At 36.8% G+C, this 25,376-nt stretch overlaps 1 protein-coding gene across 1 annotated transcript; it reads left to right on the top strand.

The window, feature by feature from the left end:
- The first annotated feature begins 1,130 nt into the window (after nucleotides 1-1,130).
- Nucleotides 1,131-24,793, top strand: LOC142143445 (cytochrome P450 2K1-like). The gene is made up of 10 exons (XM_075201294.1): nucleotides 1,131-1,221; nucleotides 5,419-5,615; nucleotides 8,275-8,437; nucleotides 9,065-9,214; nucleotides 12,257-12,417; nucleotides 13,728-13,904; nucleotides 17,224-17,365; nucleotides 19,802-19,986; nucleotides 21,355-21,496; nucleotides 24,430-24,793. The coding sequence occupies exons 2-10, from the start codon at nucleotides 5,433-5,435 to the stop codon at nucleotides 24,606-24,608; spliced, it is 1,482 nt and encodes a 493-aa protein (XP_075057395.1). The 5' UTR covers nucleotides 1,131-1,221; nucleotides 5,419-5,432; the 3' UTR covers nucleotides 24,609-24,793.
- The last annotated feature ends 583 nt before the right edge of the window (nucleotides 24,794-25,376 follow it).

Here is a 25,376-nt window from a genome sequence, read left to right as displayed (position 1 = left end):
AAATACTAAGGTATTAAGAAGATTTTTTTATTCTTTTTTTTTTTCAATTCAATTTTTTTTTTTTAAACTTTTTTACACTGGTGGGTGAGTCCCGGGTTTTTCAACCCAGGTCTCATCATTCATAGTGCAGACGACCCTGGAATTATCCCACCAAAAGACCAGGGTCTAATTCCCGGGTCAGTCGACCCGGAAATTAGACTTGGAGTCATTCATTCTACAGCCTCGACCCAGGTTGCCAAGGCTCACGCCAGCAAAAACCAGGGTCGAGGCTGCAGTATGAAAGGGGTATAAGAGAATGTGCTTTATAACCATCACTTTCTTATTACTTTATGTAACAGGGCTCCTCACAGTGGCTGTAGGGTAGATTTATCAAACCTTCTAAGAAGGAAAATTAAGGATACTGCCCATAGCAATTAGTCAGATTCTAGCTAACATTTTCTAGAATGTATAATATAAATGTTATCTATAATCTAATGTATAGCTATGGGCAACACATTAACTTTTCCTTTTTAGAACATTGATAAATCTACTCATGTATGAGGAAGTGCTTAGTGATCATGTCTATATGTATGGCATTCTCACCCCCATCACCTTATGTAGCATGGCTCCTAACAGTGACTGCAGGAGGAGGTGCTACCTTGTGGAGCAGCTCTACTCTCAGTGACTATAGAAGGAGTTACTAAGTGATCATGTCTGTATGTAGTACATTAACATAAAATATTCCATATGTGGTATATACATTAGTAGCCTTTGAACCAGGATCTCCTGCAGTACGTTGTCTGCAGATTGTTTACCACTAAGTTACTGTAATCAACCATATTATTTAAATGAAAAGCTTAAAATGACAGAATATTGAAATTCACAAATGAAACATGAAGGATAATTAACTCTGGGGAAAATTGGACCTATCATCATTCTCCTTTTGACTGATAGAGGTAAAAGCTATTAATGTAAACTTACTTAACCTCTTTATGAATTGCTGAGCTGGTAGGTTGGAAACTATTACGTACCAATAGGTTAACGCTCTTTTGATTGATCAGTAATATTTATTGTGGGAGGGGTAATAAAGAGAATAGCAGTTGACAAATATCAACACGTGAGGACAAGATAAGGCTTATTTATTCTCCCAGGATTTAAAAGCAGTTGATTCTGTACAGAAGGACAGAGGAGGAGAGACCAGATCCGCTAATTGTGTATGCTCCACACTGTACAGTGCTCAAAGTAAGAAACCAAATACTATTTCTTTTCATAACATAGCTGCCAAATTTTTTCTAAGAATCTTTAAAGTATTTGCAACACAGATATTAATAAACTCTAATATACTCTGTTACTTAATACCTATTTGTTTGCTAGAGCTGTGTACCTCATACCTGTCTCTCTCTCTCTCTTAAAGGGACAGTACTTAATCAAAGCCTTCTCTCTTGTTTCTTATTCTCCCTCTTACTTTTTCTATCAATATAACTTACATTTTGTAATCATGAAGTTTAGTGTAAAAAAACTATACACATGTGTTATCATTCAGTTTATATCTGTAGACTTGCCTAATTTCATGCTATACACAGCCTTTCTTGTAGGAAACTATACGCTTTCATTGTGTATACTAAAATATAGTGCAAACTTGATTTGGAGTTATAGCTTAAAGGAAATAACAAGATGATTGTTTTTGTGTGGTTTTAATTCATTATCAACCCCTACAGTAATTTATCCGGATATTAAAAGTCATCAAGGCGTTCCGTGCCAATCTAAAGGTACAAGACTGCAGGACTAGGGATTTTATATAGTCCAGGGACATCTGAATTGAATTAGAATATCCATAATATTGTACATTAGGTGGTGTGTTATTGGTTATAATACATTTCTTTTCCAAATAAATATTGAAGTGATGGCATCGGAACTCAATGATTTTTAAAATACATAAACTGGGAATGACCAGATAGATGAGGTGATCGATAATATGGATTTTGGTTGACTTACTGCATAAGGCCATCAAATAATTAACATTTAATTACTTTTCAATTTGACTTCTTTGATAGGTTCTCATTTTGATTTAATAAAACTGTAGATTACTGTGACACAAGATGTGCAATGTGATAAACACTAGTATGTAGAAGAGCACTGCAGACATGGGGGGCCTGCTCGTCAGGATGTTGGTGTTCCCTAAGTTTTTATATGAAAGCCCTACCTCGCACTCTTCATTCATCTTATCAAGTTCTGGAAAAAGATTGCTGAATGGAAGTCGTCATCTCCTAACATCCAGTGCATGCTCTGTTTGTAGCAAACTTGCCTCCATACACAACCTTTTTCCTCTCAAATAACCTTAACCTTATGGCAATAACAGAAACATGGCTCATGTAATCAGACACTGCCTCACCTGCAGCCGTTCCACATGGTGGCCTCCATTCCACCCATTCCCCCAGACCTAGAGGCATACAGAGAGGTGGGGATGGACTACATCTCTCCCCACAGTGCACATTCACAGTTCTACCAGATGCCCTATCACTCATGTTCACATCTTTTGAAGTACATACTGTTAGGATTTTTAACCCATTCTCTATGCTTGTTGCTTTAATCTATCGCCCCCTGGACCCCACCAACAATTTCTTGAATATTTCTCTGCATGGCTCCCTCACTTCTTATCTTCAGATATCCCCACCATCATCATGGGTAATTTCAACATCCCTATTGCTAATCCACGTTCCAATGCTGCTTCAAAACTGCTCTCTCTAACCTCCTCAGTTGACATCCTCCTGTGGATTGAATCCGCTACTCATCAGGATCTTGCTTCCTATTTCAAAGACAAGATAGATAAGATCAGACTTGAAATGGTATCATCTCCCTCAACTAGCAATCAGCTCAATTCCTTCATTCTCTGACTCCCTCTCTTCATTTGATCCCACAAATGAAGAGGAACTTCCCCCCTCCCTTTAGGATGTTAGCTCTCATGAGAAGAGCCCTCTTTCCTAGTGTGCTCCTTCTATTATTCCATCACCCTCAGTACCTCTTGGCCTGCTTCGCTAGCCTTGTTATCCCTGTTTTCTTAAGCTTCGCCTTCTTCTCGCTGATTTCTAGCATCCCTTTCACTATCTGTGCCAGAAATAATCTGATTTGTATTAACCTTGTCACCTGTGTTTGTATATATTTTTGTATCATGTTGTGTCTTGGTTCTCTTTTTTCTGTATAGTAATGTACGGCACTGCGGACCCTTTGTGGCGCCTTATAAGTCAAAGATAATAATAATAATAATAACTTTCTACTCTCTTCTTATCTTCCTACTCTATCTCCTGTCCTCTTGATCCCATAGCCTCACAAATTGGTAGGTAATTGTCTCGTGTGCTCATTCCACCTCTACCTAAAATCTGTAATCTATTGCTCTCTACTGGTATCTTTCCATCACTATTCAAGCACTCAGTGATTACTTTTATTCTGAAAAAGCAAAATTCTGATCCAAACTCTCTCTCAAATTACCATCCCATCTCTCAGTTCCCATGCCCCTCCAAACTTCTCAAGAGATTTGCCTACAGTAGCCTCACACGTTTCCTTACTGCAAACAACCTATTGGATGCTCTTTAACTAGGCTTTCGCTCTCTATAATCCACAGAGACTGCTCTGACCAAGGTTGTCAATTATCTAATCACAGCTAAAACTGAAGGTGATTACTCATTTCTAATTCTCCTGGATCTCTCTGCTGCATTCGACACTGTTGACCACTCTCTCCTCATGCAAATACTACAATCCCTACGTCTTCAAGACACTGCCCTATCCTGCTTCTAATCCTACCTCTCTAATCTCTCTTTCAGTGTTAATTTCTCTGGAACAATATCCTCTCCGCTTTCTTTATCAGTTGGTGTACCACAATGCTCAGTCCTAGGTCCTATTCTCCATCTATACCACTTCCCTTGGAAAATTAATAAGCTGCTTTGGATTTCAATATCATCTTTATGCAGATGATACACAAATGTATCTATCTTCTCTTGATCTCTCACCTTCTGTGTTGTCTTGCGTTACTGACTGTCTTTCTGCCATTTCATCTTGGATGTCCTCTCGCCAACTCAATCTTAATCTTTCAAAAACAGAATTAATAATATTCCCACCCAACAATAGATGCTTCCTACCTGACATTTCTACTTCTGTTGACGACATGACCATAAATCCCACCTCGCAAGCTTGTTGTCTAGGTGTCATCCTTGACTCATATATCCTTTGTTCCCCACATCAACATCAATATTTACATCATGCGGTATACATCTAAAAAACATTTCCAGATTAAGCACATATCTCACATAAGACACTGCAAAAACAGTCATTCATGCCCTCATCATCTCCCGCATTGACTATTGTAATTTCCTCCTTACTGGTCTTCCCAAAATCAGACTCAAGCCCCTACAATCTATTTTGCACGTAGTGGCTAGATTGATTTTCTTTGAAACTCATTTTTCGTCTGCTAAGTTATTCTGTCAGTCTCTACATTCTTCTACTAACATACAAGGCCATCAACAAAATTGCACCAACATACATCTCCCCACTTGTCTCAAAATATCTCCCAACTCAACACCTCCGTTCTGCACAAGATCTGCCATCTCTCTTCTACTCTCATCACTTCCTCCCATTCTTGGTTGCAGGACTTTTTTCGGGCAGCATCCTTTCTATGGAATTCACTCCATCGCGCCATAGAATTTCCACTAGTCTTCAAAACTTCAAGCGTTCTCTGAAAACCCACCTCTTCAGACAAGCTTATAATATTCCTCTACCATCCTCTTAATCTCCCTAGGTTACCCTATTACCACAATTTACACAGCTAACACAAGACAACAGCCCTCTGACCAACATAGTTGTGTGACTGAGCATACAGCCCAGTAAATTCTTTGCAATCTTAGCATTCTACCTGGAGAAATATTGAATACGATGCAGCATTTAACCTTGTGTATCAAACCCCCTTTGTCCCATAGATTGTAAGCTTGCAAGCAGGGCCCTTTTACCTCTCTGTATGTATGTATTACCCAGTATTGTTTTATTACTGTTTGTTCCCAATTGTTAAGCGCTACGGAATGTGCTGAACATATATTTGTTATCGATCTGGTAGATTATAACATACCCATTAAACAAGATCTGTTGGATCCAACACTGGCTACTGTGGGAACCACTATACATTCACTTATAATGAGACTTCACATAGAAGAGTAAGCCTGCATAAGTATAGATGTTAAGCCAGGTACAATAGATTACTATAAACTAGCTACATTCTTCTGTAGTCCCATCTGCTTCGGCCTTGCAGTCTTCCAACGCTTTCTGTTTCTCTCTGATGGCCAGCACCAAAGCGGGACAAGAGTGAAATCTTCATTGACCTTGGTTTGTTCTGTATTTTGATTATAACTAATTTGTTTCCTTATAAAATAAAAATATATTTTTTCTTCCCTCTAGATTTTACAGAAGACATGATTACCATTGATCCTGTCACAATTCTTCTGTCTGTTGTTGTCATCCTATATTTGGCCAATGTTTATAACAACAGGAAACAAGACAAAAACAAGAATTTCCCCCCTGGACCAAAGCCTTTACCGATCATTGGAAATATGAACATCATTGAGTTGGCAAAACCTCATAAAACGTTTATAGAGGTAATACTGTATGTCAACTAAATACCGCTAAATCGATAATAGCCCTTATTTAAAAATTTTACAAAATCCTCTTGTTAATAGTAATTAGTAATACTTTGAGAAGTGCCCACTACCATTTACTCTAACTGGCAGGGTCCTGGCAAATTGCCCATTTTGCTATTTAAATCTGCAGAGGACTAGGGAGATCTGACACAACAGGCTTTAAAATAGAGCTGGAGCTGAAAGACAGACACCGAAACACTGTCATTGAAATCTTTTACATTAAAAGGCTATGTCCACTGTTTGGTTAATATAAGGCTAATTTACTTACACTTTATCTAGGGGCAAAATGTGTATTAAAGTACACCAATCAGACATTTACTTTTATTATTTAATTTGAACAAGACAAGTATAAGCTAATTACTATTTTTTTCCTGTGGTTTACTGCAAATTTTGTCACTAAATCATCATCATCAACATTTATTTATATAGCGCAGCAAATTCTGTAGCGCTTTACAATGCAATGTTAGTAAAAGCCCCTTTGTAAATTTAACTTAAGTAGACACAAAGTGTATTTTTGGGTAAGTTTTGAAAATGCCATTCACAAGTAAACAAAGCAGAGGTTTACCAAACTAGTTACACATTGTATCTAATATACAAAATCATATAAGTAGGTGCTACCAAATGTTATGAACATACTTTAACTTTTTTACTTTTATTTTTTTAGTATGAAATATCGCCCCACCTAAACCCTCATCCAGCATTACTATAAGTAATACGCTAAACAGAGTATTAATGCCAACAATGCTAGTGACATGACAATAACATGCGCAGTAGTAGTAATTCTAGCTAATATGCCAGCTGTAGTTTTATGAAAATGAACACTCACTGCATTATTATCCCATAACCATCAGAAAATGATGCCTCGGAGTTTGGGTAGAGCTGTTGTTGCTTTTCTAGTCTAAGGGGTATATTTACTAAACTGCGGCTTTGAAAAAGTGGAGATCTTGCCTATAGCAACCAATCATATTCTAGCTATCATTTTGTAGAGTATACTAAATAAAAGATAACTAGAAGCTGATTGGTTGCAATAGACAACATCTCTACTTTTTCAGACCCGCAATTTAGTAAATATACCCTTAAGAGAGGAAGCAATATAGTAAAGTAATGTTAGGTGTACATTCCCTTTCCACGGCTGTAGTTACATAAATAGAAGTGAGGATAAAGATATCAGCTGCTCCAGAATTGTACATAAAATATGTGATTTTTACTTGCATAAATTTGTTTAAATGAGTAGTATCATAACATTGAACACAACATGTAATATTATTTATTTTATTATTACCATTCATTTATACTAGTTTCCCAATTTCACAATTGCAATGAGCTAAACATTCCCTCCAGAAAAAAAAGGCAGAGGATTATTTACTAATATTGCTCCTTATTACTACAACTCCTTACTGAACCACAGCAACCAGTCAGCAGCTTGATTTTAGTCTTTCTAGTATAAAACAGTCAAAGTAAATATCTGATTGGGTGCAATAGGTTGAGTGAAGATTTTCACCATTGAGCATTGTTAGTAAATATTGAGTGGGATTCACAAACAAATTGGTATGCTAGTACATCTATAAACATATGTTTAAATAATTTTTCGTGCAGCCAAAATATGTTTTTTTAAATTGTATTTATTTCCATCGAAAATGAACAGCTTTTACTTTTCTCATTAAAATTTCTCCACTCAGCATTATTATAAGGAGTTGGCTTGTGGTACTTTTAACAATAACATTAACAAAGTGCCAATTCTCTAAATTATTTCATTCATATTGACCTAAAATAAATAAATAAATAACATTCCACTATGAAAAAAGATTTCTTCACACACCGGTGTAAATTAAATTATTAAAATAGTATTAAGATATTTTTAGACAGATATATTTGTGAATTTCATTTTGCTACACTCAGTCTATCTACACTGTCAAGGCTCATTGAGTTTTGTGTTGTCTATATTTATTTAGGAAGTGTCCATCTGGCATGTACATAATGGACCTAATTTAGAGTCGGACACAAAGTCATTTTAAGAAGTGTAGGAGTGGGAGTGTGCCACAGCTTGGTAGGGTATTATGAGTGGCAAGCAACCCCAGTTGCGTCCCACTCTTAATACCCTACCGAGCTGCGAGCAGTCCCTGCAGCTAACTAATGCTTGCACCATCTAATTCCTGCCACAGAGTTCTAGCCCTGTTTTGATGTGTGTTGCGTCTGCGCCTCACTGCGACTAGGATGTATTTACATATATTTACATGTATTTGCCTTTAAAATTCCGCGTTCCTCCCATTCTCTCGTAGTGAGTCGCAAGCTGTCGCAAGTGTTAATTGCGTCCAAGATGCAGGCGGATTTGGTGCTCTATGCACATGCGTGGTAGTGGTTTTTGGTTAGATGCGCCTAAAACGGACTTTGCGTCCGACTCTAAATGAGGTCTTATGAGTGTATACTTGACAAGAATAACTTAAGCCTCACATGTTAAATGGGACATTTCACAGTGGATTTTACCAGCCATTTGTGAGAGAGGGGGAAATGGGTGAGGGCAAATCATGGGTGGGGTGATTTGGGGAAATGGGAGCCAAATTTTTAATAATTGTTCTTTTAATGATCTGCTGATTCTTTTTTTTAATTGTTTTTACAGTTGTCCAAAAAATATGGCTCAGTATTCAGCATCCAGTTAGGGTTAGAAAAGATGGTCATCCTGTGTGGTTATGACACGGTAAAAGATGCGCTAATCAACTATGCTGAGGAATTTTCTGAACGATCCGATTTACCAATATTTGCTAAAACATCAAGAGGACATGGTAACTATTTTGAGTGAAAAGTCATTATATAACAGAAAAAAGAGTTGAATGAATATATTAAACACATTACAAGTACATCATAGTAAAATAAGTCCTGCTCAATGAAACCAATTATATTATATTTAATAATAGGTAATGACACTCTGGGGAATGTGCCTGAAAGTGTTTTAAAATTCTAGAACTAAAAGTAAATCTGTTGACTCCAAGGAGTATATTTACTAAGTGGCAATTTGCTGTAATTTTTTTTAAAATGGCAATTTAATAAAAGACAAAGCCCATAGGGTTTGTCTTTAATTAACTTGCCACTTAGTCTAATCTGTCGGATGCTACTCCAGACTACATTAAACCTACACAAGCCATGGCTATATAGCTTTATGACACACTTGTCTCAGGATGGAATTAACAAAAAAATGTGTTAAATAATAGCTGTAAAGTTTTCATGTGAATTGACTGTGAGAAGGTAGTCCATGGATGAGGATCTGGTGGTTTGTTGGTGGGGAGAGAGCGACATTTAGTAGTTATGGACAACTGTCATTTTGGTGACATTCATATGTCAGCATAAATATTTTCCATTGCAAATTCAGTAGAAATATGTGTAACGCAGTGATCTGTATTCATTCTATTCAGGTATTATCCTTGCTCATGGTGAGAACTGGAAAGTGATGAGAAGATTTGCTCTTTCGACATTACGAGATTATGGGATGGGGAAGAAGAGCATAGAAAACAAGATTAATGATGAATGTGAACATTTAATGCAGACATTTAGATCTCATGAAGGTGAGTGTTTGCTCTCGCCCTCATTTACACAATAATACAGATAACAGCTCAAATATCACTTTTGCCATTTTGCTAGTATATATATATATATATATATATATATATATATATATATATATAGTGCATTAAATGTAAAATACAGTGAATGTAAATCTCATATATGCAAGTCCCGTACCAGAGATCCAAATATTTATCAGCTTGATATGTATACCAGTGCTTCTCTCCTAAGTACCGTCTGTTCAAGACTCGCTGGGACCACAGATGTATTCTGACAGATAATCCTCCCAGGAACGTGCAACACAACTCCGGAGTGTCTATAACTCAAACATAGCCACAATAGTGTAGTGACATCAAGCACATATCAATTGGATATAAAAAAAATTAGATTTTTTTATATCCAATTGATATGTGCTTGATTTTTTATATCCATAAATTTCTAGTGACTTCCTTGCATATATGAGATTTACATTCACTGTATTTTACATTTAATGCACTATGTTTGGCGCCCCTTCTCTCTCTCTCATTTTATATTAGGTTGACACTTGCAGGCAGGTGTCGGATGTTTTAGGAGCTGCCATCTTATATATAAATTAAGTATAATTTTTTCTATCATCATCACTGCTGTGTGGTATTGCACTTTAAGCGCCTGTTATAGCTTAAATTTGTTGGGAGTATATATATATATATATATATATATATATATATATATATATATATATATATATATATATATACAAGTTAACCCGTGCATGAGACTCATGCATTCTAGTCAAATCCAGCTACTTAAGGTGTTAAAAAGGTTCTTGTCATGCATTTGGGCCATAGCCCAGGACTCCTCAGGGGAAGAGCGTTACTTCCCGACGTAAGCGCCCTTTTTTAACGTGGTTTTCTCCACATGTCACCACCTCATCATTCTTCTCCATCACCTCATCCTTCATTTTCATCGCCACATCCTTCCAGATGTCTATCCAGACACAGGGATCTCTCTCAGCGGTCCTGAGTATCACACTCCTCTCACTTTGTCATCCCCGGCAACCACCAACCACTCCCCACTGTCACCCCCGGCAACCACCAACCACTCCCAACTGTCACTTCTCCTTCAAGAAATATATATATATATATATATATATATATATATATTTTAAATCTTTATAAACACTTTTAACAATTAACAAATTAAATTAACAAATTAAAAACATCTTAGTATACCAAATTTCAGCCCTTTCTGAATTTTTTTTCCACACACACTAAGAATTTAGTAGGTCAGTGTATAACTCTGCCCAGCAGGTGGCGCTGCAGCTTGGTTTTATTTTTTCCACACACACACAGACAGACTAACACATGCCACTAGACATTTATATTATATATATATATATATATATATATATATATATATATATATAGGGCCTGCGTCATTAAGAAAAGTAAAGCAATAAAAGGGTGTAAATGTTCTGTGGGACAAACCATGCTACAATGCAAGGGGTGTAAATTTGTTTATTCTTTTGCACATAAGTTAAATACTGGCTGTTTTTGTATGGTCCACAAAAATACTTGATGGCTTTAATTTTGCACTAAAATTTACAGTTGATCTAGGACATGCCCTACCCCAACTATAAATCTGTTTCCACATTTTAAATTTACCTCCCCCTCCAATGCAACATGAGTTTTACCCAACTTCAAAGTTGCTCCTTTTTTATGTTTTGCTCTTCTGAATGACTCAAGCCCATAGTGTGTATGTATCTCAAAGTGGAAAATTGGAAGTGCCGATACAGGAATTTAGAAGTGGTGGTATGGAACGTGATGTAGGAACTCTCTTCCCAATAGTCATGCTGACTGCCTCCTTGTCATCTGCACTGGTTCTGGGTATTAAAAGCTCACAAGATAGATCTTTATATATATTTCTACATACTAATTAGGTCATCTCTAAAACATTTTTTTTCCCAATGTAAACAAGTCCTACTTATACAGGCCTTGTTTATAATGTAACCCCTCTATTTCCTTAATTAAAAAGATTGTCCACCTCTGAATTTCTCAAGCTCTGCCATGTCTACCTTATAGACAGGAGTCAAACACGGTTAAAAGTTCTTGTCCAATCAGGTGTAAAATCCAATATCTAGAGTTAGGGGGGAACAAATACAGCTAAAAGTGCAAATTTGCACTTTGTCAAACCATTGTGCAATGATTTTGTTTTGCTTTATTTTTTGTTCATGCATTGCTTGGCTTTCCAGGATGCAAATCTCACTTATCTGCTTTCCAAGCCAGACAGGCAGCAACAGGTAGTGAAAGTTGCAAGAACAGGTAGAAAATAACAGCTGTTCCAGTTCTGGTAGCACAGTCCCAATTTTGAGGGACAATCAAACTTATGGTATGACTCAGCAAGGGGCTGAGGAGATGGCTCAGTGAGTAGCTAAGGAAACAGCTTGGTGAGGAGACAAGTAGATGGTCCAGTGTGAGGCTTGTGTGTGTCCTACAGGAGGCAGGAGATCAGAGACAAAGGACCTTTTGACGGACAGTTGAGTGTCCTGTCCCTGAAGGAGCAGAATACAAGGACTGAGTATTCATGTTCAGCCACTAAAGAGAAAAGTGCTAAGTGGCTTAACTGGCCAATGGCCATCCAATGACATGTTTGGTTTAATGGAGCTATTGCTAATTAAACTACTGAGCACAACTAATTGAGTAGTTGTGCTGAGCTATAGCAGACTTAGGTGGAGAGGTTTATCTGGATACATTGGGATCAGTATAATATCTGGCTGAATTTGATGGTGGAATTGTGGAATGAAATAGGAGTTGTATGAACAAATGTGAAGCATTTTAAATTTGTCACCCTCTGGCATGAATGTCATGGACACTGTAGTGTTTTTATCTTTGATGACTAGTGATGTCAGTAGTTGACAAGGATATCTTTCACAGCTGTTTATACAGTCACACCGCTTATCTATTATAATGATACAATATATTCTTATATGTACATTTTTACTTTTTCTCATTGTTAATTTTGCTTATTCTGAATGTCAATAAATCTATTCTTGTTCCTATTTTCAGGAAAACCCTTTGATAATTTGACCATCATTACCGCTGCTGTAGCCAATATAATTGTGTCCATACTACTCGGTCGTAGATATGAATATGATGATCCAACCATACTGAGGCTCATGAGATTAACTAATGAAAATGTTAGGATACTGCAAAGCCTTATGGTCAGAGTAAGTATTCTCACTCTGTCCAATGGATTTAAAATTGTCCAATGTATTTTTCTTCCCTTCATATTTCTCAAATGCATAATATATCATCTGCAAATATGTTTATTAATTTTCTGCTATTTTATAACTGAAAAAACAACATTTTAACTTATCAGCATTTCTGCTACACTCCAGGTTAAGTGTTTGCAGAGTGCAGCAACATTGCAACTAAGCGAGAAACATGAGTTCTGACAAGTTTCATTGTAACAAGCAGGGAAGGGAGGAGTTAGAGCTCAGTCATCTATGTTTTTCAAATGTATCTAATAGATGTCAGCTAACATTCTAGCTCACAAGTAAATAGGCTACAAATAATTTGAATGTTTGCCTTTAACATAAGGCAGCAGAAAAATGAATGTCATCTTATTATCAATGGAGAGATATTATTTAAGACTTTATCAACATAAGAAGGCAAAACAAATGTCAGTAGTGCATTATATTGTTTTTTCTCAGACCCAGCGCTCATTTACCATTAGCTGTACGTATTCCATATACTCCCGTTTGTACACAGCCAGTGGTGCACACAGATGGAACCTGATTGTTTTAGACAATCAATGATTCCAGCATTTGTCTGATTCATGTCAATGCAGCAGATCCATCATCTTATATAATTTTGCATGTGAATGGGGTGCGGTTAGAAACAATGAGCAGGATGTTAGTAGAGTAATACTACTACTACTACTACTACTGCTACTTCTACTACTACTACTACTACTACTACTAATAATAATAATAATAATAATAATAATAATAATAGTAATAATAATAATAATAGTAATAGTAAAACTTTGTTTAAAGATCATCATCATCATCAAAATTTATTTATATAGCGCCAGCAAAATTCCGTAGCGCTTTACAATTGAGAACAAACATTAATAAGACAATACTAGGCAATACATACATACAGAGAGGTAAGAGAACCCTGCTCTCAAGCTTACAATCTATAGGACAAAAGATACCTGGGTTAATTAATGGTCAGGATAAACGTATACTGTATATATAAAGCAAAGGGTACAATAAAAATGTTTACTTTTGGTTTAGTTCCCAACATAAATGATTTTTTAGAATGTGGTAGCATTCACTGCATACAGCTTAAATATTTAAATTCTATGTAAATATATATTAAATATTTAAATACAAAACTCTGCATTTGTCTATTATTTTCTTTTTCTAAATGTAGTTTAATTTTTACATTTGAACCCATATCACCATTTAATATTTCACATAATATTCTATTTTTACTTGATATTTTTTTTAATTTTTATTTTCCTTTTAAGTTGTACAATAGTTATCCCTCGGTGATAGGCTGGCTGCCTGGGAGTCACAGAAAAGTCTTCAATAACATCAAAGTGATGCAGGAATTTATTATAGAGACATTTACTAAACAGAAGAAAGAACTGGATGTAAATGATCAGAGGAATCTTATTGATTCATTCCTTGCCAAGCAACAAGAGGTATGTTTTGAATCTAGGTGCATGGGTTGTGTGTCCTTAAAAGACATATATACACATGTTAGCATAGAATTCAATAAAAGTGATATAATCAAGTGTTTTATTGCTTTAGTTTTTTAGTAATATGAAGTCATTTTTCTCAAATTTGCCCCTAAACATAATACCCACCTGCTTTAGCGCATGTCCTGTTCCAATGTTTCTTGTCCCTGGAGACGGATTCCCTCCTATACATTGTGAACGCCCTTGATATATTTGAAGGGCTCCATCATATCTCCCTCTCCATTCTCTGCTCAAAACTAAAGTGGTTTCCAAACTGGTTCTAATGTTCGTATGCATGCAATAAATTCTCAAAATAAAAAAACCATTAAGCTAAATGTTCAGATGGGTGAACTGTTACGATTATGTTTGACCTTCAATAGCTAAATTGTATAGTATCTTTAATGATTGAGGAAAGGGGGGGTCTTCCTAGAAACCTTGGACGCTCCTTTATAATTTTCTATGGATCCCATAAATTTCTAGTGACTTCCTTGGTTGTTTATAAGGCAATTAGGGGCTCTTTTGGCTGCAAACTGCAAGTGTAACCATATACACCGAGGCAAGATACATGCTGGTCAGCACCAGTAGTATATGAGTCTGCTTTACAGCCGGCATACAATACATACAATTATGTCCCATGTATTTCACCACTTATTTTATTTGCAACAAATGATTCGCTATGAGGCATCAATAACTTAATCTATCCTCTAGTGCAACAGAAACAACTCTTCATCTTTTACCAAATAAAAATGGTTTAAACACGCATACAATAACGTAACATATGAAGAAATCACCAATCAGCACAAGGGGTTTGCTACTGCTGGAGACCAACATCATCATCTGCTATTTGCACTTTCCCCGGCAGCCCACAAATTGCACAGCATTCTCAGATGAACATGCTTCTTTGTCCATGTATGCGTCTGTTTGTAATTGCACAAATACGCCCTTCTTGTATTAAGCCTACATTAGAACATCCCATCCCCCGTATCCAGGCGCAAGCTGGCATAAGTGGCTGAATCATGCAAATCTGCATGGGCTCAAATGAGTTTGTCCACATTTATGCGCATCATAGAACGATTTCATGCAAAATATATTTTGCTATCTAGTGTAGTACTCAATCTGCATCGGCCCCTTAGTGGCAAGGCTTCTAATTAATCAGGAACATTGAAACATATATGATGAGACTGTGTAAGAGACTGAATTGTTTAAGGTTTGAATTGATCTTACAGTATGTCATGTAGTTGTAGCAGATGTGACTGGGTAGCAATATTTCATGTGATATTAAACAGGTTGGATGACTTGTTAGAGGTCCCTTAAGTAGTTTGATGCAAATGTACCTACCCAGTGGCCATGCAAGGCAATGCCACTTTAGGCACAATTATCTTTCTCAGTGACCCAAATCTATTGATCCCTGTTATTGCTGGCTGACTGCAAAGCTATCGGTGCTAAGATAGACAAGATGGGAGCCACTCCATGGAGGGAGAAAGTAGTAGGTTAAGGTAAGTTAAATACACTTGTCTGAGGATCAGATTTACATAAAAAAAGACTGCAGGTACACAACCCCTGGCTCCATATACTATCCCACTCTGGGTTGTTTGTGAACATATGAACCTGTCTTAGACTAATGTCCAATTGTCACAATTGCATTACTCTACAACTTTGCTTGACATAATGCAGTTGTATAAGTAGAAAGCACCAGAGGTGATATTTGGTGGGTCATCCAGTCTGTCTGTTTCAATAACCAGTCAATAGATTATTGGACCAAATAATTTGTCAAACACTAACAACTTTCACTTTGCAACATATGTGACCCAGTTATTTTTTTTTTATTGATTTTCATATTTGAAAGAACATATTTTTACATTTATGTTACCTTTATATGTGTTTAATTCAAAGAGATGCATTTATAAAAATATTCTTGTCACAGAACTTTACATAATGTCTATATTGATGTTAGCAACATAGGAACTTTACGTTTGCAGATGGGAACCATTTGGTCAATATAGTCTGCCCATTTTTATCACTGACAACCTCAAATCTTATTTTCTCTTTAGCTTTTTTTTCAGATTATTTATTCCGATCATTTATTTACTTAGGATAGCCTTACTTCTATACTACACATGTTTAAATTCTAGTGTTCACTTATCCACTACCCTTTTGGTGAAGTAATTTTTCTAAAATTTCCCCTAAACATACTACCCACCTGTTTTAGCGCATGTCCTGTTGCAATAGTTGTCTTCCCCTGGATAATGATTCCCTCCTGTACATTGTGGACGCCATTGATATATTTGAAAGCCTCCATCAAATCTCCCTCTATTTTCTCTGCGCAAAAATATATGTATTTAGATCCTTTAGTCTCCACTGCAATTTTTTTCATTTAGGCCATGTTCAATTTTAGTTGCCCTTATTTGCACAATCTCTTTGTTATTATTTATATCCTTGTGGAGATATGGCATCCAGACCTGAACTCAGTATTCTAGGTGTGGTCTCACAAATGACCTTTTATAGTGGCCTCACCACATCTCTCTTTTTGCTATCAATTCTCCTCCCTATGATTTCTAGCTTTCTACCGACCATTCCCATTGTTATTTTTATATTGTTTTCTTACTTTTAAGTCTCCTGAAATAGTCAGACTTTTACAGTAAATCCCCTTTCTCTTCAATAGTTGATATTTTATTGTCATCAATACTATATTGAGCCTTTGAGTTTTTGAAACCCAAGTGCTTATTTGTGCATTTTTTTACTTTTATTTAGATTTAGTAAGTTTGCATGCAGAGCTTACTGTTCAGTAAAGTTATCATTGTTTGACTTTTTCATAGTCTTTATCTCCTCCCATATCTTTTTCTAATTAATATTAGATGATAATCCTGACACTATAGTTTGGCAACATAGGCTACTGGCAATATATGTGTGACATCATTGGTGGAGGAGTATGAGCTCATTGGTAGCCAAATCCTGAAAGGACCTAAATCATGGTTGAGAGCATGCAGAGAGATCTGTCACAACCTTGAGTTTGCTAATAGCTTGCAGAGAAGATTAGAGTAAATAACAGTATATACAATTCCCAATCAGACAACTAATCATATTTTAGGTTACAATTCTTGAACTGTTTGATCTTGTAGCAGAGAAGTGTGTCATAAAGAGATTTTTCTACTAGGACTGATAGTCTAACTTGTATAATGCCTGTTACACAATTATTGCTCACATATGTTGTGGTTTTTCCAATACTGATGTATTTATAAAATATTGTATTGGTTAAAAGGATTGTTTTGTTTATATTATGCAGGGAAAGCCAGAATCTACTTTGTATTACCACGACAACAACCTAACCGAACTGGTTTCCGATCTGTTTGGTGCTGGAATGGAAACAACCACAACTACTCTGCGATGGGGCCTCCTGCTAATGATGAAATACCCTGAAATCCAAAGTAAGACATGAGTAAGAATCATGATATGAATGTCTTGTCATAGATTAGACATGTCGGACCTGATTCATGTTCGGACATAAGCCTGAATTTGCTCTGCGCATGCTCAAAACAAAAGTTACACCAGTGATCCGAATTGCATCATTGCATATGACATAAATGGCAAAAGAGGGGTGGGAAGGGGAGGGGAAGAGGAACATTGCCCATGTACAATGAGGGCATGCCAGGGGCGTTCCGATACAGAAGAGGACACTTCCAGTCCTGGATTTCTCGGAAGTATGCTTGTTTGTCGAATCAATTGAACCAGTAAATGTGTCAACTGATAGTGATGACTGACACGGCAAAGTCTTTTATTAAAATTTTATAAACTACATGTTTGCGTGACAATAGATAATAAAAAAACATATATGCACACTTAATGCTTCAGCATACCAAGTCATTTTGGACAATGCTATGCTTCCAACTTTGTGGCAACAGTTTAGGGAAAGCCCTTTTCTATTCCAAAATGACTGTGCCCCAGTGCACAAAGCAAGGACTACAAAGACATGGTTTTATGAGTTCGGTGTGGGAAGAACTTGACTGGCCTGCACAGAGCCCTGACCTCAACCCCATCAAACACCTTTTGGATGAACTGCAATGGAGAATGCGAGCCAGGCCTTCTCATAAAACGTCGGTAGCTGACCTCATAAATGCTCTACAGAATGAACTGGCACAAATTCCCACAGAAACACTCCAACATCTTGTGAAAAGCCTTCCAAGGAGAGTGGAAGCTGTTATCGCTGCAAAAGGGGGACCAACTCCATATTAAAGTATATGCATCTGAACACAATGTCATTACAGTCCCTGTTTGTGTAATGGTCAACCGTCCGAATACTTTTGGCCATTTAGTATATATATATATATATATATATATATATATATATATATATATATATATATATAAAAGCTGGCACCTTATCAGAGTACCATGCTTGAAGTCACTCACCTCTTCAGAACGACCCTCTTCATATCACAAGTGTTTGCACAGCTAGGTGTCTGATTTTGTACACCTCTGGCAATGGGTCTGATTGAAACACCTCAATTCAATAATAAACAGGTGTGGCCAAATACTTTTGTCCATACAGTGTAGACAATATATATATATTGTGGCAAGAGCCCGCTACTGCGGAAGCACACGCGAACAACTTCTTCCTTTTTATGTAGTTTTATTGTCAGGATGGTAAATGTTTTGACACCGTACAGATTTCACAGCAGTTCTTGGAGACCCTAAATGCCCATCAATGGCTCTCTTTGCACTAAAAGACACACCCTCTCTGTTTGCTGAGAGGAATGAGCTTTCACATCATGTAAGTTAACCAAACTTAAACTATTGCTTTTCATACTTAAGTCTTTACACTCAATCTAGGTGCATTACTGCACAAATGTTTTACTCTACTTCCATGCTTTCTCTGCATATTGCCAGCTAAATGCCTCCTTTGTTACAATATATATATATATATATATATATATATATATATATATTTATTCAGTACCCATGCCATGCTCACGCTCCTCACTCAAACCCAAACCTCTGACCTGCACCTTGTCTCATCACTGGTAGCCATCTCTTACTCGCACCTACAAGACTTCTTCCTTGCTGCTCCCCACTTATGGAATTCCCTACCACGCCCAATCAGGCTTTCCCACAGCTTTCAAATCTTTAGACAGTCTCTAAAAACTCATCTATTTTTTTAAAGCTTACCTTATCCCTGATGATACCCTTCACACAAATATACCCTCACAGCTGTCCCGATCTCCACTCTAAGCCACTCTCGCTCCTCTTGTTCTAGCTGTGCCCTCTTCCACTTAGAATATATGCTCTCTAATGTTTCATGTCTGCATTTATTTTGCCAGCCTTGTATGTACTTGTTTCTTGCATGTCCTGTTTTCCCTACTGCAAGGAGCTGTCGAGCACTGTAGCGCCTTACATATCTAGGATAATAATAATAATACATATTATGTAAAAAAAATTAATGTTTTAAAAAACACATATTTTTATTAAATATTATAGTATTATGAGTTGTTCATTTATTTTCTAAAATATCTTTTTTTGCATGCTGTTCTGATGTGACTTTATATTGCACATATGTATGTGCATATCCTCCAAATGCATGTGCATGTTAACATTCTGCAATACCGTTTAGGTAGAGTGTACTTAGTCCCAGATTCAAATTGAAAATCACGGGCAGAATTACACTAAAGTTCCATGCTGTTTGTTTAACCACAGGTTGGGTGCAAGTTGAATTTGGATTGAATCAGAGCCTTCATGTCTATAGAAGCATTGTCCTAGTCAGTTTTATATAATGATGTTTCTGACTTATCTGTCTCTGAATGATCACACTATGGTGTCATTATCAGTATACATTATAAATCAAGAGACATCTTCTTTTCACCTGACAGAAAAAGTGCAAAATGAAATTGAAAGAGTGATTGGATCAGCTCAACCACAAACAGAGCATAGGAAAGAAATGCCGTACACTGACGCTGTCATTAATGAAATTCAAAGATTTGGTGATATTGTACCCGGTAATCTCCCGCATGCCACTACTCAGGATGTCACATTCAGAGGATATTTTATTCCAAAGGTGATTTGTTTCTTCCTACTGTGCACTGGTGACTTCTTCTAGTACCAAGACCCTAGATCATGATGTGGCAGGGCCGCCGGCTATCTCCTCGCCCATCCTTGGGAGTGATGGCTCCCACATTTCTGCAGCAGATAGCAGCAATAAGGCAGTCCTGAAATATTTTACTATATATGTATATGTATTATATGAGGATTTTAGTCAAGAGTTTGGATGCATATAGAGGCACGAGGACAGAGTGTCTGAGGTGATTACTCATATCTATGTAACCTCGGAGGTTCCTTATAATATGCTTCTAATGAGTATTAAGCTGATTATGTGCCTATGCAAACATTAGAATGCATGACATCATCATTTACTGTTTATATGTAGTGTATCCTTTGTATCGGTTGTACTATCATCATCATCACCATTTATTTATATAGAGCCACTGATTCCGCAGCGGTGCACAGAGAACTCATTTACATCTGTCTCTGCCCCTTTGGAGCTTACAGTCTAAATTTTCTAACATACACACACACAGACAGAGAGAGAGAGAGAGACTAGGATCAATTTTGATAGCAGCCAATTAAACTACTAGCATGTTTTTGGAGTGTGGGAGGAAACCGTAGCACCCAGAGGACACCCACGCAAACACCGGGAGAACATACAAACTCCACACAGATAAGGCCATTGTCGGGAACTGAACTCATGACCCCAGCGCTTTGAGGCAGAAATGCTAACAACTTAGCCACCGTGTTGCCCGTGTTGTACTACTAATACTGTGGGTCTCACTTAGAGCTAGGAGTTAATCCAGTTAGAAGGGGCAATTTTGCCCATTCTAGCTGGATTGCACTGTTGCAATGCATGGGGGGTAATTAAAAATGTGAAGACAGATTCGGTGGGAGTGGGAGGGGTGTCACAGTTTAATATTAAATTGCAATGCAAAAATAAAGCTGCCCAGTATTTGTGTGCTCCAGACCGTATTCTCCGCGCATAGAAAAAGAAAGCCTTACGCCCTTTGCACGCAACATGGTTTTGCACCTAACTGTAAATGAATATGCGTATTTAAAAAAAAATTGAAATCTAAGATTCATGAGGAAAATTAAATTAAAAGACAAGAAAAATGAGAAGTGGAAGTTGCAGGAGGAAGATCAGTTCGAAATAAGTACTAACCATTTTAGGTGTGTGTTGCCAAATGCATGAATCACCTCTTGCTTTACTCAGATGCTTTACTCAGCACTTTTAAACTTAAATCAATTTACAGTAGTTTTCTCTGTCTTTCTGTCATTTTCATGATGAACCCGTGCAGAGAATGTTTGTTTTTTTAGGAAGCAGTGATGTCTAATATTGATGATCTGTCTTTACCCACACTGTTATATTTCCATCCAGGGCACCATTGTTATCCCATTACTGTCCTCTGTACTGAGAGATAAAGCCTACTTTGAGAAGCCGGAAGAGTTCTACCCAGAACATTTTCTTGACTCAGAAGGACATTTCAAGAAGAATGAAGCGTTCATACCTTTCTCATTAGGTAACTTTCATTATGATCATCTTTTTCTCATGCTATCACTCAAAAACAATATGTTATTTCTATCTAAAGCATTAAAGTAGAAAGATCATATGCTCTAATTTTAAAATCAGTATACGTATTGATGTTCGACAATGTATATTATTTATATATCACTGCTTCCATGAGGATGAATGAAATGTGAGAATGTCCAAATGAACTTTATTAGAAATGTTGGACCCTATAGCAACAATTGTGATGGTGCTCCTCTATGCACCATCATAAAGGCATACCCACCATGATGTCTACTACATTTCAAGTATGCAATCGGGCAGAACATTTGATTAGGACATAAGTCTGAATTATATATGCAGTCATTTTATCCCCATTTTCCAAATCATATAAATGGATAAATTCATTATATTAGGTTTTTACTTTAACTCACATTTTTTCCTTTGAGACAGTGCCCTACACGCTGCTGCCCATGTCAGTCACAGTGATTACTGTGGCTATAGTTACACCAGTAATTGTACTTTTATAATCTGTTTTAGTATGGATGGGTCTAAATATTACAGTGGCTGCCTAATCATATAGAAAGAACATACAAATTACTAGTTTGTTATTTTGATTTAAATGTTGTATATTTTTTTACTGAATTCGTCTGTTTACAAAATACTGTATTTTTTAAACCAATTATACATTATGCTATAACTGTTAGGCCACTGACATGAACCTTTAGAACAGGTGAAAAGAGTTCTTCGCCTATAGTAGCCACCTTTCCCGCAGACCTAGTCGCACTCACAGGTACTCGGATGTCCCCAGGTCTTGACTCTTGCATAGTAAAGGTTTATGTGCAGACATCGTAAGAGGAGTAACCAGAATACAGGAGACAATAACCAGGAACTCTCCAAGGGTTGTGGGTCTGAAGCAAACAGTATAATGAAGGACAGGCCAAAGGTCAGGGCAAGATACAAGCAAGGAGAATCCATAGACAGGCAGAGGGACAATCAGCAAAGAAGCGGTTGTGACCTTTACTGTAATCTTTGGTTTGTTCTGGACTCTCCAGCAAGTGTGGTGGACAGGCACTATAACCGGCAGGAAGTCTAAGCCCTCCCTTCCTATAATAGTACTGGTATCCAATGAGAAACAGCCAGATATGAGCACCATAATTAGCCACATGAGGCTAATAAAGAGGTAATTAATTATGCCCTGCGTACACGCCCCATCTTTTGCTAGAACGTGGCGAACTGACAGGAGTGTCCAGGTCACCCTGGTAGCCGCTGGGACTCATTGGCCAGAAGTGATGTCATGGTTAGCAGGGGAACAGCCTGGATGCAGCCAGAAGAGAAAACATTTCTGCCATGGCGAGTAGCGCGTGGCGAGTGACAATGCCAAATAAAAGTTCACTTGTTGCCTACACACAGTGGAGGCAGCCATTTTGTTGGATGAACCAAATTCATGAGAGCGCACATTGTTGATTCATTAGGAACCAGTGATGTTTCTCAGGCACTAAATTAAAAACGTAATACTATCACTACGCTAGCTGGTGCCTTAAGTATACTTTTTAGCCCATAAAACTGACTGCATCTACTGTGCATAGACTGTTGCTCTTTAATTGTATTACGAACACTAGATATTAGTAGGAATATGATATCCAGAGAGGAAACAGACACAAACTAGTTCAGAAATAGATCTAAATTGATGTCAAATGTAAGCCAGGTCTCATACACAAGAATGCAGATTGGGAGAATTTACACATAACCCAGTTTTGATAGACATAATTATTGATCAACTAGAAATTACACTGGAGTACAGAGCAGAAGAAAACCACTATACTCAAGCATTGAACACAACAGGACATGGCGATTTATAGGCCTAGACAAATAACAGGAAACATAATAATCACAGATGATGAGCGATGCAGCACTGGGCATCATGGATGATGGCTGAATTATTAGTCAAAATGGACAATGGTGGTTGATAGTAGGGCGTGTCAAGAGAAGGCCACACTATCATTTGATTAAGCTTTATTTAGTGCATTATTAGAGTTAAATATTCAAACTTTATACTTTATTAAATTTATCACAAAGGGGGAAATTACTCCCTTGCAAGAAAGGAAAAAGAGTTCAGAAATTGAAATTCATACAATTTGTCATTTGTTGCTCCTAAATTCTTATATTATGACTGCTGGTCAATCTGCTTTATAATTGGACTTGTGTCAAATTATGATATGTGTTTAAACAGACAAGCAAGCATATTTTCAATCAATATATGTTGCTTTGACTAAATCACATTGATAGATGTTTGTTATTAAACCACTGTAATGCCTGCTCTATAGGTCTTCCTTCTCTTATAAAATACTATAAAAACATTTTAGATTTTAAATCACTAAACAAGATCCATAAAAGAGCAATGAATGGAAGAGCAGACTATTTTACTTTATATAGTGCACATATCACACTTTCTAAAAGAAAATATAGAGAAAAGTTTTCCATCATTATAGGCTTTTAACTTACAGCTTGTAAACTGTGTCCACTGGTGTATTTTCATGTGAGAAAGAGCCCAATGGAGCAGATATGAACATCACCATTCAACGCTGCTCGTAAGCTAATAAACCTCATAGCAGTTGGCATTAATGCAGCCAAACATGGTCATTAATTGTTCATCTCCTATGCTCATCATCCTCTATCCAAATGAAAAAAATAAGACACTCAAGGATGCCAAGCCTTGATTAGTTTGTCCCCACTGGTAAAACATAAATCAAGTATTTTATTTTATAACGTGTTCTGCATTATTGATTAATTATTTATATAAGATATTGTAAAGCGCTACGGAATTTGCTGGCGCTATATAAATAAATGTTGATGATGATGTTGATGATATATTGGATGTTGCTTTTTATTGACATACGCTAGCACTTAGCTAGTTTCATTGTTTTTTATTTATGTTTTAACTAGGTAAAAGAAGTTGTGTTGGAGAGAACCTGGCCAAAACGGAGCTGTTTGTGTTCTTCACGACTCTGCTACAGAACTTCACATTCCAGGCTCCACCTGGAGCTAAACTAGACCTCACCCCTGCATTAGGGGTCACTAATGCACCATTACCTCATGAAATCTGTGCCATACCGCGCAACTAGACATGTTTTCAGCCAAGCTATATCATAAGATATGTCATAACTGTTTTGTATTGTATCAACAAAATGAGTCAGCTAGAAAAAATATTAATTATCTACTTTGTACACTAAATTACTTTTGCTGTATTTTTTTCTGTATATATATATATAATTATTGTGCAATAAAATATGCAAGACTTTTATATGAATGCGAACAGCAAGATATTCATTATTGATCAAATAAAAAAAGAGAATGAAGGCTCATTACATAAAAAAATGTTAGGGATTATAGTTCTCTACATTAGCGAGCACTAATGCCAGGTCTGCTGGTGGTGATGAACATTATTTGATCCTTGTAGAATTGATGCATACAGGATTTGAGTCAATGTAGTGGGAGTACACATTTATCCTTTCTATTAAATAAATAATTTGTTATTATTAATAATTATTAATAATAATTGTAATTATTATTATTAGCCTTTATTTATAGGGCAACACAAAGTTTCAGCAGTGCCGTACAGAGACAGACATAAGACTAAACAGGGTAGATACAGTACTAAACATTAAACAAATACTACCAGGACTTCAAACACTCCAAACATAGCTTGCATAGTGATGTGGGAGCAGAAGAATAGGTAGAGAAACAAGACGGAAGAGGGCTCTGCTCATAAGAGCATACATCCTAGAGGGAAGGTAAACAGACAAGAGCCACAAAGGGAGTTAGAGGAGGGGATCAAGCGCAAGAGAGCGGGAGTGAGAGGGTAAGGTAATCAAGTAGATTGGGTGGATGGC

This window comes from Mixophyes fleayi, chromosome 3 (assembly GCF_038048845.1).
Source record: "Mixophyes fleayi isolate aMixFle1 chromosome 3, aMixFle1.hap1, whole genome shotgun sequence".
Classification (NCBI taxonomy): Eukaryota; Metazoa; Chordata; class Amphibia; order Anura; family Limnodynastidae; genus Mixophyes; species Mixophyes fleayi.
The sequence above is the reverse complement of the archived record's forward strand: the minus strand, read 5'-3'. Positions and strand labels throughout refer to the sequence as shown.

Bases quoted from the DNA above. Each gene is read 5' to 3' on its own strand.
- LOC142143445 (XM_075201294.1), top strand. From the start codon at position 5,433: ATGATTACCATTGATCCTGTCACAATTCTTCTGTCTGTTGTTGTCATC. The intron at 17,366-19,801 runs GTAAGACATGAG...TTCACCTGACAG, and splicing joins GAAATACCCTGAAATCCAAA to AAAAAGTGCAAAATGAAATT. The intron at 19,987-21,354 runs GTGATTTGTTTC...ATTTCCATCCAG, and splicing joins GAGGATATTTTATTCCAAAG to GGCACCATTGTTATCCCATT.